This window comes from Strix aluco, chromosome 3, assembly GCF_031877795.1.
Source record: "Strix aluco isolate bStrAlu1 chromosome 3, bStrAlu1.hap1, whole genome shotgun sequence".
Taxonomy (NCBI): domain Eukaryota; kingdom Metazoa; phylum Chordata; class Aves; order Strigiformes; family Strigidae; genus Strix; species Strix aluco.
In genome coordinates, this window is record NC_133933.1 from 34649882 (window position 1) to 34664516 (window position 14635).

The window sequence follows — 14635 nt, forward strand, 5'->3', positions numbered from 1 at the left end:
GCACTTTGTACAACCACTAAATTTGCTCAGAGTGTAATTACATAGCTTTCAAGGAGCTTAGGTGCATCTTGATCAGAACTTAGAGAAATCAAGAGTAAGTGAGCTGATGTTTTTAAGGGATTTCAGTGTTGTTTGTTTGAATGAACAAGGTTCTGTTTTCCCAGAATTTGGTCATTCAGTTAGTCTTATTTTTTGGTTTTTATTCTCTTCAGCATCAGTGCCTGCAGCAGCTATTTTTAGCTGTGGTTACCCCAACACTAGAATTACAGAAGTTTGAAAGCTACCTCTCAGTACTGCAGGTTCCCAAATATTTATAAGTTAAGCAACTTTTATTATGCTTCTTTTGATTCTGTACTGGGGATACAGCAGTATTTGTTTGATTTTGTTGAGTCCTGGTCTAACAGCACTAAAATCTTTTCATACTGAATAATTAGGTTCATTTAACCATCTGTTAAACATACATTGTTAAGTGGTGCCCATTGGGACGGAGTGATAAGCAGCCAGAGTGTTCCTGCTTTCCTTTTGGGATTCCTCAGAATAAGACAAATTCTGTTTCACTTTTTGGCTGCTTTAATCTCCAGTACTATTTTCAGAAAGTAATCTAAACCATTAAGTGAAATCATCTTATCATGGTTACTTACAGCACATTCTTAAGCGTTCAAACAGAAATACTTTATTTTTATATTAATGTAGATAAGAAATAATATTCCTGGGTTGGGCCTGTTTCTGATGTCATTAAATGCCAATGGAAAAACACCAGGTGATGTAAGTAGCAGTAGCATCTGGCTCTTTATCAGACAGTGGAGAGGAATTTATCAGAAAAGACTGAAGACTTGTCAAAGGCTGGCAGTCCATGACTAGTCCCATTCACAGCTGGAGTCTGGTGAACATAGAGTATAAGAAGAGTTTTGGCTTTGGGTTTATTTCTCGTGCAGAACCTTTTGTATTAGAAGTATACCATGGTAATGCGAGTATAAAGTTAACAGTGTCTTACTAGGATGTTCGTCCCAAATGGGCAGCAAAAATTTGTCAATGTATGTGTTCACAGCTCAGCATACCAGTGCAAAACGTAATTTCTTTGACACAGACACTAATATGCAGATGGTAGACTGAAGCAGCTGTTGTGTAGGCACTTATCTTCAGTAACAAGACGGGGAAGGCATCTTTAAATGGTAAGGAATCCTAGCACTTCATTAACTGCTGCTTTCCTGTTGTTATGCTGCTGTGCTGTTACAAGGGATTTTGTTGCTGTGGAGGCACAGACCTTGTACTGGTCCTCTCAACAGCATGCTCCAGGAATCATATGTTTAAAGTAGGTAGGATGAGAGGAACACTCAGTCTAGATATTTATGAAAAACCTTAAGCGCACATCTTATTTGCACACCATATTCCTGTTTGCAAAGGACCTACAGAACAATGATTCCTTTTGCTTAATTATGGAATATGGAAAAGAAGGAGTTGAAGATTATAGAATCAGAATGATTTGGGTTGGAAGGGACTCTAAAGATCATCTAGTTCCAACCCTCTGCCATGGGCAGGGACACCTTCCACTAGACCAGGTTGCTCAAAGCCCCGTCCAACCTGGCCTTGAACACTTCCAGGGAGGGGGCATCCACAACTTCTCTGGGCAACCTGTTCCAGTGTCTCACCACCTGCACAGTGAAGAATTTCTTTCTTACATCTAATCTAAATCCAACTTCTTTCAGTTTAAAACCATTACCCCTTGTCCTGTCACTACACTCCCTCCCCTCCCCATCTTTCCCGTAGGCCCCCTTTAGGTACTGGAAGGCCCTTTATCTATTCTCAGCCTGTCTTTACAGGAGAGGAACTCCAGCCCTCTGATCATCTTTGTGTCCTTCCTCTGGACTTGCTTGAGCAGGTCCATGTCCTTCTTATGTTGGGGGCCCCAAAGCTGGACACAGTACTCCAGGTGGGGTCTCACAAGAGCAGAGCAGAGGGGGAAAATCACCTCTCTCAACCTGCTTGGTCAAGCTTCTCTTGATGGAGCCCAGGATACAGTTGGCTTTCTGGGCTGCAAGCACATGTTGCAGGGTCATGTTGAACTTCTTGTCAACCAACACCCCCAAGTCCTTCTCCGCAGGGCAGCTCTCAATCCACTCATCGCCCAGCCTGTGTTTGTGCTTGGGATTGCCCTGACCCATGTGCAGGACCTTGCGCTTGGCCTTGTTGAACTTCATGAGGTTTGCATGCCCCACCTCTCCAGCCTGCCCAGGTCCCTCTGGATGGCACATCCCTTCCCTCCAGCATGTTGACCGCACCACACAGCTTGGTGTTGACAGTGAACTTGCTGAGGGTGCACTCAATCCCACTGTCCATGTCGCCAGCAAAGATGCTGAACAACACGGGTCCTAATACCCATGACTGCCCATGACTCTCTGAAGGATTGTGTTTATATTTGACAAGAACAAGAAAGAGAAATTGAATTTGTGCGCTCAGGCCCACAATTACAGCTTAAGTTCCCAGCAAGATGATGTTCCCACTGTGCAAAAAGCTGTATAAGTGAGAGACAATCAAGAGTTCATAGATAATGATAGACAAAAAGATCACAATCCATGTATAGGAGAGCAAAAATAGGAAGAAAATTAGATGCATCTTGAGGAGAAAATTACTCAGGCTCAAAGCAGATCAGTAACAGAATCAAGAATGAAACCTGTGTCACTACAAACTCTGCTATATGTTACTGCACTCTTTTAATAAAACTGTGTTCCAAAAAAGCAGTTCCCATGTCTGGAGGAAAGGTGAAAATGAGATATATTGAGATGCAGATGTAGTAGGCATTCATGCATAATTGTGCAATGCCTTTTTTTTTTTTTTTCAGTCTACAACTTATATGAGTATGTGCATTAGCTTAAAAAAAGACATCAGCTTCAGCTGCTTTCTAAAAAGTCACATCTTTATTTTAATCTGTCTTTGCAAAGGCTTAAAAATAATCATTAGACTTCAAAATATGATCTCTAACAATTCATTAGTCTTAGAATTAGACCTTCACTGTGTAGCTTTCTCCATTTGTATAAGGTGAGACCTGCTATACAATTTCTCTGTATGAAAGCCTGTCATATGCATCATCCATGTCAAACTAAAAGCTTTATTCTTAACGAGCTAGAGATCATCATTAAAGAGCATGAGTTTCCCGAAATGTTTTGAAGAAGGCAGTCTTGCCAAAAACTCTGTAGCATTCCTGCTCTACAGCCTAGTGCAAACCATTGTAGTGTGTAGCCGAGTGGGGGTGTACAGTGTAATCCCACTGTATATGCTTGCTATTACCTTTCATGATGTGGTTTTTCTTTGCGTCCAATGTCACAGTGCACATGTCCATGCCTCCGCAATAGAGAGCGGGCTCAGAATCACAAGATACTGCTTTGTATTTATAATTTCATAACATATTCAGGAAGGTTTCCATAATGTGTTACTTTTCTGTAATTAAGTGGGATAGGTGACTGTAGGCAGAATAAAACATTGGAAAGTCAGTCACTCAGTATTTATTCAGGATACATGGCAGAGATATGAGTCTTGAAATATTTCATTACATCACTCACCTATTCACTAGCATCAGAGTCTCCTTAGTTTATTCTTTGTCTTTGTGATTGCTTAAAGAATGGAAAGAAAAGTAAATCTATTGACCTTTTACAGAATAAATTTGGTCAGATACCTCAGTGTACTGCTAAACTGTATGTTTGGGTAATTTTTCAGTGATTTATGGGATGTCTCCTGGAAGCTACTGGAATTCTAGGGACCTGTGCCCTAGACTTACCAACTCTCCTTTATCACTTTTTTTCTGTTCTTTGCAAGTCAGCTTCATTTTCTGGGTATAGCCAGTCCTTTGTGCTAAAGTGCTAGTGGTCAGGAAGACAAAAAGGCTTTCTAGGTATGTATTGGGGGATTCACCAGCAGGTGGTTTAGCATGTGGCACATGCACCAGCCCTGACTGCTGTGACTTTGCTGTAACAACAATGGTTAAAATGCAATTTCAGGAGAAGACAACTGAAAATGGACTAACCTTGGACATGTGCCAGGATGTGAAAGGCGAGGTGACATTGGTGATCACAACCTTAGAGCAGCTGAGGATATCAGTGGAGGCTTGCCAGTATAATGTGAATTAGAGAGTCACACATATAAAATCTGCGCTGCGGAGTGGATCATAAAATTTGCAATAGGAATTGCGTTGTGCAGATGAAGGGTATTTTCATGTGATAGTTCCATTACTTTCTCTTCTCGTATTTCCTCCCCACCCCAAGAAGAAATAGAAAATTGTTTTCCATGTAGTTAAACCCTCAGAGAAACCTACCATAAGGGAAAAATATAGTGTAGAGATTCAGAAGTTGGCACTCTTCCCCTGTAATTTTTTTCACTCTAAAAAAATGCAGGCATTCTACCATAGCATAGCTTATATGCAGTGGTTATGTCATGATTAAGTCCTAATGGAGGTAAGCCCTTATAAGATGGATAAGATGAATCTTAAGGGTAAAGGACTAACCACAGGTGGGAAGCTGTAGTGCTGACCTCCCCTGCAGCTCCTGTGAAAGCTATCTCCATTGATGCTTTACAGAGTTAACTGTTGTGCTTTAGCAATCAGGCTATGAACAAAGCAGGTGTGGTATATATAGCTTTAGTGCTGTGTACTCATTCATGCTAAAACCATAACCAAGTGTGGCCATAGGGACCAACAGTTTTATAGCAGCTTCTTCTGGGTGAGGTTCATTGCCCAGACTGTGAACGTGGCGTGGTTGTCAGTGAACCTGCAGAGCTTTGATTTTGTTTGCCCTGCTGTTTGTTTTATTGTAGTGGTTTTTGGTGTAGGACAGGAGAAAGGCTGTGCAAAAGTGAAGTACTAAGGCTGGCATCCTGGCCATGTAATCATTAAATGTTTGTACCCCCTAATTGCTTAGGTTGTTTCTCCTTCCTACTTGACCCTTTTCACATTTCTAGGAAAGATACATATTGTTTCAGTATAAAGGTGGTTCCAGTTTACTGGGTCATGAATGATCCTTTTTAAAATACATAGTTCTGTGAATTAGCTTGGTGTTTATTAAGTGTCTGTGTACTTCCATAACAGGTTAAATTGCGCACTGCACAGATTGGCATGATTTTCAAACAGTTTCACTATCTATTAGCATCTTTACTGAGTGGGGTTTTTTTCCCCACTTCTTTCTCTTTATTTGATGTCCTTTACATCTAATGAAAGCATAATCTAGGAGCACAAAATCTCACCCTCTGCTTGGAAATAATAAATGTTGGTATACTTGTAAAATCTACTTGGATTCAAACCCCTTTTTATCCTCATAACCTTCAGTTGAATATACTGCAGCTCATGGTTGATCTGTTGTAACTCTTCCCTGTGTGAATAGAGCAATTAACATGTTGAAAAAATTCAGTAACTTGTAAAATTATTCTGATAACATATATTTCATACCTTCTGAAGTAAGACATTCTAGTAAATACTTCTAATACTGATTCAGATTCTCAGGGCGTGCAAATACTATGAAGAGGCATCACCAGGATAAAGAGAAAGACAGGCCTGAAGTGGTGTGCTTCTCAGCCCATTTCTTTCACAGGATTCATACTAAATTTCTGTATACATAGAATGAGTTATGTGCAAAAGTGAGTGCTCATTATAGTTGGTCTCAACTCTTTAGAAACTACTCCACCTTTATGAAAAGAGATCCAGTCATTGGTGCAAAGTGATCTCTGCCTGTGCTGTGGTTTTTGTTATCATAATAAAGAGAGGTGAATGAGAGGACAGTGATCTGTGAGGTTAGCCACATAACTTTCTGCATCAAACCAGTTTGTTTGATATCTTGACTTTCCGTTTGTCTTGAACAAAATAATCTGAAAATCTTGTCAGTGACAAGGTAAATACAAAATATTTAAACTCTTATCATCCTGATCTGAGAATTTCTTCTTGATGATACTGTGTCAAACGCAGGAATCAATTATTTCTTACTGAAGCAAAATTCTGGATAAAATTAAATGTTACCATGTAATACATACGAGAAGGTGTGACTCTTGCTGCCTGTCCCATTCCTGCTGCACTGTTGTCCTGTGCGCCTGTAGCTGCAGCAACTTCCTGCCCAGATTTAGTATGCCTGTCATGTGTTTGATGTGCTGCTGATACAGCCGGGTGCTGCACTGGAAGCTGCACAGGTAAAGCTCCCCAAACGATTGACAAACTCCAGGATTTCACTGTGGGCTTGAAAATATATGAAGAGGCATCAAGCACTGCTATTGACAGAAAATTGCAGTGGAGTAACGTTAAAGATGATTAATTCAGTGATACAGAAAGCACCATCTGCATCTGCATTTCTGTGCTGACAGTATCTCAGGCTGTGAAAATTGTGGATGAGATTTGTATATATTTTGTGTCAAGAGGCCCACTTACTGAAAAATATCATAGCACAATATTTTTTTCTTCCAACATACTGGTTCATTGTTACAATGATCATTTCTGGCCTCACTTACTTGTATTGGTTGTTTGTTCTGGATTAGCTCCTCATTCTACTAAACTAAACAGAAATCTATTAATTGATTTAAAGAGGATTCCTATAATTATATTTAAACAGCATATTGTGAATTTGTAGGAAAATCAGACTAAAATACAAAAGGTAAGATTTTGTGGCAGTGTTGTTTTCTAGCCACCACCTCCATCTTTCTTTCACCTCCTCTGAGTAGCTCTTGAACTTGCTGGACAATTCCAGCCCAGTTTAGTGGAGCCATTGAGTTTGCAAAGGACATGAAAGAGTTTCAGTGATTTTCTGCAAATTAAATGAAAATAAATAATAGTAGAAAGAGATGCCTCCAAGCCGGAGAATTAATTTAATCCTTATTAGGCAGAAGAGAGTCCACTGAGCCTCTTGGCCTCATGACTCACCTGATGAGATGCCCAAGCTTTGCTGAGTTCCCTGGTTTGGAACACCCTCTGTCAGGTCCTTCGTGCAAGGATTTTTGTGGCTTTTCAGTACCAAAGGCTACTGTCATTCACATTTGGTTCATGTGAGTAATGGAAGGAATGGCAAGTTCTGACTTTCTTAGTGTATTTTCAGTGGTAAAAACATCAATTTAAATTTCTTTTTTCACTGTTGCAATTCATATAGTGTCATTTAGTAATCATTAACAGACAAGGTTGGTAATCCTTGACGCTGGAAAGCTTATTAAGCATGTTTTGGAGGGTTTTTTTTTAAACTTGAGTCTGTGACTGCAGGTAGAAAACTAATTTTTTATTGAAATGGTAGTGAAAATAAAACCAGTTCAGAAAGCACTGTTTAATATGTGCTTATTAATAGCACATGAAGTTCCTTTTAATTTTTTAGTAATTATGTGAAGATATTTAAGGAAAAAAGCATTTTGATTCATAAAACGATATCCCTTTGTCCAGAGTTGTACAGGCCAACTAGGAGAGCTGTTTAAATGGTGTTTTATGAAGAGATAGTCTTCTAAAATTTCCAATATCTTTAGCTCTTCAAACAGAAGCAGTAATCTTTGAATAGAATAAAACATGACTTTGGCTTCAAAATTGTCATCCTTGATGACCACTAGATCATGTTAATATTTATTAATTCAAGGAGTTCTGTTTCTGTAACATACGTGTTACATCTAATCAGATCGTATCACTCACATGAAGCGAGTCCAGCATGTCTCCCAGGATAAGTGGGTCACACTATGCTCAGACAGGAGACCTATGAAGCACTCACAGTGCTGGGAAAAAAAAAAGATCAACTAGCCGGCACATTTCCTGCACAATAGGTAGTGAGTCACTATTCCTTCTCACTATCAAAGATACTGTGCTGGTAGAGAAGTCACCTTTCAGATGAGATGTAGAATGGGAGACATGTCATTTTTAGTCATTACGAGTGTCGTGGCACTGCTGCTGCTTTGTGAGATGGAGACAGACTGCCTACATGCTGCCTGCAGTAGAGCCATTTCAGTACAGTGTGGAATTTGGCACCTATTGTTGGAAGGTCTTGGGTAGCTGCTGTGCTCCTGCTCTCATATAGCATTGACACATACTGAACACAAGCTCTTTGGGTAGTCTAGAGAGAAGAAAAGTAGCATCTGAAACCTAATCGAATTTTTGTGTGTTTGGGTAGATAGCTGTGGTTTTGAGGCTTCTTTTTTTCCTAATAACCCTAGTTTCTTCAGTCATCAGAAACTGAAAAGTGTTACCTGGAAAAAAGTTTGAAAAGTTAAAATAATGTGTCCGGAAGTCTCGGGAGCTGCAGGCTAAATAAACAGAATGCCCTGCATTTTTAATGATGCATTTAGCAGCCGATCTTAATATTTTTCCTTTTTTCTTCATGATTTCTTTAATGTTCAAAGTGGGATAATAGCTGCACTCTGTTTCCTTCATATACTCTCCTTACCTTGCAGATCTTCTTTCTTTTCTCAGCTTCTCTGCTAGGAGATAGCCACAGACCTTCATACCTTCATCCTGAGCCCTCATGCTGCATCTAGATATTGGTTCATGCTGTTGGCCTATAGAGTATTCACAGTACAAGTACATTAAAATAGGAATAGTAGCAGAAATGTAGCCAGACCTGTTTTGTCTTAGCAGATGGGGCCTTGCAAAATAGCCATAGCTTCAGGAAGAAACTGCCAAAGTTGCTAAGGAGAGTTTCTCAAATAAATCTTTCTGTCAAAAAGAAGCACTTGTTATGAACTCTACCTTTTGTCTTGTATGCCTTAATCCACTCACTTTTGTTCCCTGTGATTTACTTAATCTCACTTCATCGGTTGGTTAGTTAGAGGCTTGCTAGCGTATCCTTGCAATCTTAGATTGCTCCATACTTGTCCAGTTAATGAATTGGGTGACTTACATCTATGCTGCCAAAAAGATGTGGAATTGTTTATAAATCTGAGAAAATAAAAACTTCTATTTCCTTCTTTGGTCTTGAAGACATGTTTTAAGACATGCTAGGCATTTAAATCTAAGCAAATACCTTTGTTTGTTGTTTCAGAAGTGTTTGGGATTTGAAGTTCTACTGGAGGTACAGTTATTTTTAATCAATGGGATTTAGGTACACCGGTGTTGGAACAGTTTTTCAGGTGTACTCATCTGCACTCTTTTTCACCTAACACCTTCACAATCTTAGGGATGGTTTTATGGAAAAAGTAGCTATTGGGAATTAATTGCCTCGATAGGCTTTGTGGAATTTGTCATCTTATTCTTTTAACTTCAGCAAGGAAATAACACTTTTCACAAATACGTTCAGTATGAAAACCTGAAAAAAATATATACTGTGTTTGTTCTCAGCTAGTCCAGAGCTTATTTGCCCTGGATAGCTGGTGGTTAAAGTATGAGTGTAGTCACGTTTCTCTTGCACATAACTACAGTTCTGAATTTGAATTTTACTTTCTACAAATACTCACTTATCTCCTTCTGCTTTAGTGACTATTCCTGTAGTAAATGTATTGTATGAGAGTGTCAAAATACTATGGTAGGACATGGGGAACAAGAGGAATGTAGATGTAGTTGCAATGTAATGCATTTAAAAATTCATATGGAATTTCATTCTTATTTTGCAGCATTTGCCAAAATGACTGAGAAAAAACCATAAAGCCCAAAGCCACATCCCTCAGACTTTATGCCGTTCAGAGTATACGGGTCATATACACTTTATGTCCAGTCTTTATGTACAAAGTAAATATTACAAATGTGAACAATATAAACATATATGTATATGTTTGTTAAGTCCATATTCCTTTCCTTTTAATGGAATTTTGTAGATAGAGGATGTGGATTTTTGGTTGCCTGCACTTAGAAAGTACTTGGTTTACAAGTGATAGTCTTGCATTTATATAGACCTTTTTTTCCCTATATCTATAAAGTTCTTACAAGCAATGTAGGTTAAGGTTGCTATGACCATTTTCTTTGAGAAAGAAAACTGTTTGGTTTAGTGCCTCAGTAGAGCTGATTAAGAAAATACATTAATCTGTATATTTTATAGGAAAATTTACCTGCATTGAAAGAAGGCATATATCCCATTTGGAATACATTAATGTATGCTATGATGTATCGCTTTACAAGTCAAATAGCTATTCTATTTCTGGTATCCTCTTAATCTCAGACATGTGCAGGATGGACACAAAGCTAGTTTTCAGTGTGTCATTGTGCGTCCATTAAGTATCATTAGATTTCGTGAAACAAAGAAGAAAGAGAGACTTGTTCCAATTCCCTGAACCTGTACATGCCTGAAATACACTGCTAACATGGAAAACATGAACAGTGCAGGTCTTAAGGGAATGACCATGGGGAATGTTTTCCCTGGTAGCTTTTAGGCTTTTTTACATGCAAGTGGTCACAGATAGTCACTGTTGCGAGTGCCCTGAGGACAACAAATCGGCCTCCCCAAGGCTGTCTCTAGTTAATATGTCTTATCCCAACCAGAACATGCACAGTTGCACTTTGTTGACCCAACTTCGCTGGAAGAGCGAGGTGCTTTATACTTCAGTGGGGAAATCCTGATGCCATTGAAATAAAGAAGAGTTCTGAGGTGGATTTCTCTGGAGCCAGAATTTCACACTTTGCCACAGTGCTCTGAATGACATTCAGCTGCATTAGTAAATCTGAGTTGCCAATGTGGAGCTCAAGGATTTTGGACTGAGAGCTGTTGCGAGGTCTACATCTGATTTTAAAGCTGAGTGTAGTCAGATATAAACAGTTAACTTAGAGTTGAAACAGTAGGCTACATTGTGGGGAAATCAATTAAATCAGTTCACTCTGTGCCTCTGAAATGAGATATCGTTATGTTCAAATCTAAGAGGAAACAGCCATGTCACCTATTATGCCAAAGCCTTTTTTAAACTAGTCCTAATCTCAGCTTCCTGCTTTATCATCATATTGCTACTCCTTCACCTGTCAGAGACCTGTGAGTCTCTGGGAACTCATTTATAGTACCGCTTCTGTGGCCTCTCCCAAACTCATTTATAGTACTTGCTCCTGTAGCTTCTCTCATACGTCTGTTATTCTTTGTGTGAAGTAGCTCCTCTTTTATTTCAATCATTCCAGAAAATTCAGCCTTTCAGGGGGGATGGAGAGGAGGGAGATCACCTTTTATTTTACTGTGCTGTTTTACCATTCACCTTGTTTGTATTTTTCTTCTCAGAAAACCAAAAGGGATGTAAATAACTTTGATCAAGACTTTACACGAGAAGAACCAGTATTAACGCTAGTGGATGAGACAATTATAAAACAAATCAATCAAGAAGAATTTAAAGGGTTCTCTTATTTTGGAGAAGAGCTACTGCCATAGACAACGCTAGGCTGACAGATGAATGATGCTGCAAGAAGTGATTCTGAAGAGATCATCAAATTACTGAGACTCAGTAGATCAAGAACTACTTCTCTTACCCTGAGCCCATATCCCCAATTAACGTATATATTTATTGGTTTTCTCCTTTTATCTTCTGACCTGAAAGCACTCTTAATTTCTGTCTCACAAAGTGATGCAAAATAATTTTGTATCAGAAATTGTAGATGTAACACACTGCTGTATATTTGCAACTTTTCTTTTATTCCTAAGATCTCCCTAGAGGACAAAATTGCATCTTTTCCATGGAAAATGAAGCCGTGCTGTTAAAAGTGATTTAGCAGATCATGTTCTGTAATTGTCCATATGTATTTAAGCTAAGAAGGTGAGAACTGTTTCTTCTGCCCAGATGGTTACAGTGAGATCTGTACTCAGATGCGGAACAAATAAGTACTATATTGCCCTTTGGTAAGCAAAGAAATCTGCCTTTGTAGAGGTGTAATCCTCAATTATGAATTTATTGTGGTGAGGTACAAACTTAAAATAAAGCTATCCAGAAAAAGCAGCACATCAATTAAGGCTTTCGACGAAGTTCCTCGTACAATTTACGTAAAACTCTTAGGAATAAGAAGAGTCACAAAGATAACTGAAATTTTATTTAAAGCAAGAAATAGATACGATAATGGATAGTTATTAAAGGGCTAAAGAATAAAAAGCCTGTAGAACTTTAACACAGCTATATATAGGCATTTTACAGTTTTTCAGGCAATTGGGTGTACTATCCATGTTACCAAATTTAATATCCATTTAAATGAACCATTAATGTGATGGCAAGCTTGAAAATGTTTACAGTTAATTTTACATAAAAAATTAATTATAAACATTATAAATTTGCCTTTTCCATTGTAGTTAAGTTGATAAATAATTTCTTATTTATATTTATTTTCTCAGCAGTGTGTTACTTTTGCACACTTTTACAAAACCATAATACTACTGTGTTTGTTGTTTTTTATGTTTAAAATCTAAAGAGAAATCTGCTTTTAGAAGACACAACATAAGGCTACACGTGCATTATGTGGAAGTGTGTTAAAAAACTGAAGATCAAACATTCACAAACTGACATTATTGAAAGTTGTAAATTGAATTTTTTTGTGTATGAATTGAAATGGTAACTCATGTGGACAATATTACTAATGTGAAGTTACCTCCTGTAGATACGCTAACAGTGTTATGTACTTATATTTCCAGGAGTACCCTGTGGTTTGGTTTTTGGTTGGGGTTTTTTTTTTGTGTACATGTATCGCTGAGGTCATTTTATTATATATTTTACTGGACTGAGTGAGCGGTCATTGGAATCCATTTTAATTGTTGCACATGGATTTCCAGCTGCACAAAAATATATATACTTGTGATTGGCAAAGTGGCACTAAAGAAGCTTTTTTGCCTTTTGTACAGGTGAGATTTTGTATATAGTGTTTGCTGCAAGGCCTGTGGAATTCATTGAATATAGAGGTATCAACTGCTGCATGTTCAGGCATACTATTAAAATGTTAGTCTATGAAAGAATAATTATAATAATGTCCATGTGCAATACTCTTGTATGTGTATTGGTTCAAGTTACTGTCAGAGAGATGAGGTTTTTGTTATAAAAGATGTAGACATATATTAAGCTATACTAAATCTCTTGTATAGTTCTCTTCAACTCTATTATGACATGATAGAGCTCAGAAAGAGAAAGGAATGTTACAAATCGTGGTGGACAAAGTGTGAATCATTGGCTTTAAGAGATAATCTTGGACTCAAGCAGATGAGCTAGTTTGTGTCAGTTTTGCGTCTGGCTGCTCATAGCCTGTTACTGATGACAACATTCAGTTCCATTTTGTTTTGTTTTTAAAACTCAGGTGTAATTATTATATATATTCTTATGATGATTTCAAAATATTAAATATTATGAGATATCAATTAATGTGTTGTCTGGCCTACAGGTGTAATAATGGATCAAGCCTTTAGTTTAATTTAATTTATCTTCACTGATCTTTTGTACTGGGAAGAAACTAGCTTCTGGAGCTGAGTTACCAGCACAGAAACATCTTAATGATTGCATCATCTCAATGTTTAAATTTCTTTTTCTTTTAGAAATATATTGTAGAACTGCCCATCAATTTGTGTCTCGCCACTGGCTCTGTTTATTTCTCATCACGGTTAGCTTTTGACATCCAGGCAAGAACTGATCACAATGCTAAAGTGTTCTTTTCCATAGGTGAGTAGACTGGCTAGGAAGACAAGTTAGCGGATAGTGCACTACTGTTTGTACAACAAGAGGCCTTTACACAAAACTCTGAGCATTTATTTTGAAGGAATATGTGTCCCATAAAGCTTTTGTAAGCAAGCTATGTAGTCTGTATTCCCGTTTCTAACATGAAGATAATTAGTAAATGTTTATATTTCAAGAGGCCTCAGCACCTGCAGTGTTTGGTAGGATGCTAAGAGAAGAGTGAAGGAGATAAAAATTTTTGCATGGGCAGATATTTCTTCAATATAAATAGTTAGATCCTCTGCATTGGGTTTACATCAGAAGGTTTGTCTGTTACCTTGAACATTTTTTAAAGATAATTCTTAAAAATGGACATTCTGTTACATTTCTGCCTGTTCTGTAAAATCTTTCCTGTTCCTTCTTTGTAAAATGAGTGCAAAATGCCAAAAAGATTATTAATAATAATAATAATTATAAAGAATCCATTGTTTCTTGTTTTTCCTCCCAAATAGACTTTATTAAAAAATGGAAACACATTTTTCTCCATAGGTGAAAAATATTTCTCTCCAAAAAAGGCTTACAAATTACCTCTTTTTAAATTATGTGCAGAATAGTTCTGGCTAAATATAAAATGTATTCAGTTGGGGGGGAGGTTTTTTTTTTATTGTGAGGATTTATTTGTACAGAATTTTTTTCTTATGGATGTAATTTGAATCTCTTGCCATTCATTAGTGTTATTTCATCGTAAACATTATTACTGTGCCAAATGTACTGTATTCAAAAGGATGTGAATGTGTATTGTTTCGGAACCTAATAAATACAGTGATGTTAAATCTTATTTTTTTCCCCAAAGTTTTCCTGAGTATTTCCTAATGAGGAAGAAAGAAAGATGAAGGATGAATATTTTTTTCCTGTTACATGTTGTACAAAATACTATGAGCTTGTCTTTTAGGAGTGGACATTTTGCAAAGGAAGGATTTGCTAACAAGAGCCTCATCTGTGAAGCACTAAACGCTCCCAAGAGACACACAGGTAGCAGTGCATGAACACTATTTATATTGGTCAATATAACATGTACCTCAAAAACACCAAGCAGGTGAGTTTAGAGACTTTTTTTGCT

At 37.7% G+C, this 14635-nt stretch overlaps 1 protein-coding gene across 3 annotated transcripts in view; it reads left to right on the forward strand.

Annotated features, from left to right (window-relative positions):
• Positions 1–14353, forward strand: part of PRKCE (protein kinase C epsilon) — a 298350-nt gene extending 283997 nt beyond the window's left edge. Inside the window, exon 15 of one of the 3 annotated variants that reach the window (XM_074818060.1) lies at positions 11118–14353. In XM_074818060.1, the coding sequence (XP_074674161.1) occupies positions 11118–11264 (147 nt within the window). In that variant the 3' untranslated portion in view covers positions 11265–14353. The remainder of the gene's footprint in view (positions 1–11117) is intronic. The other 2 variants (XM_074818061.1, XM_074818062.1) reach the window with 2 other exon arrangements.
• The last annotated feature ends 282 nt before the right edge of the window (positions 14354–14635 follow it).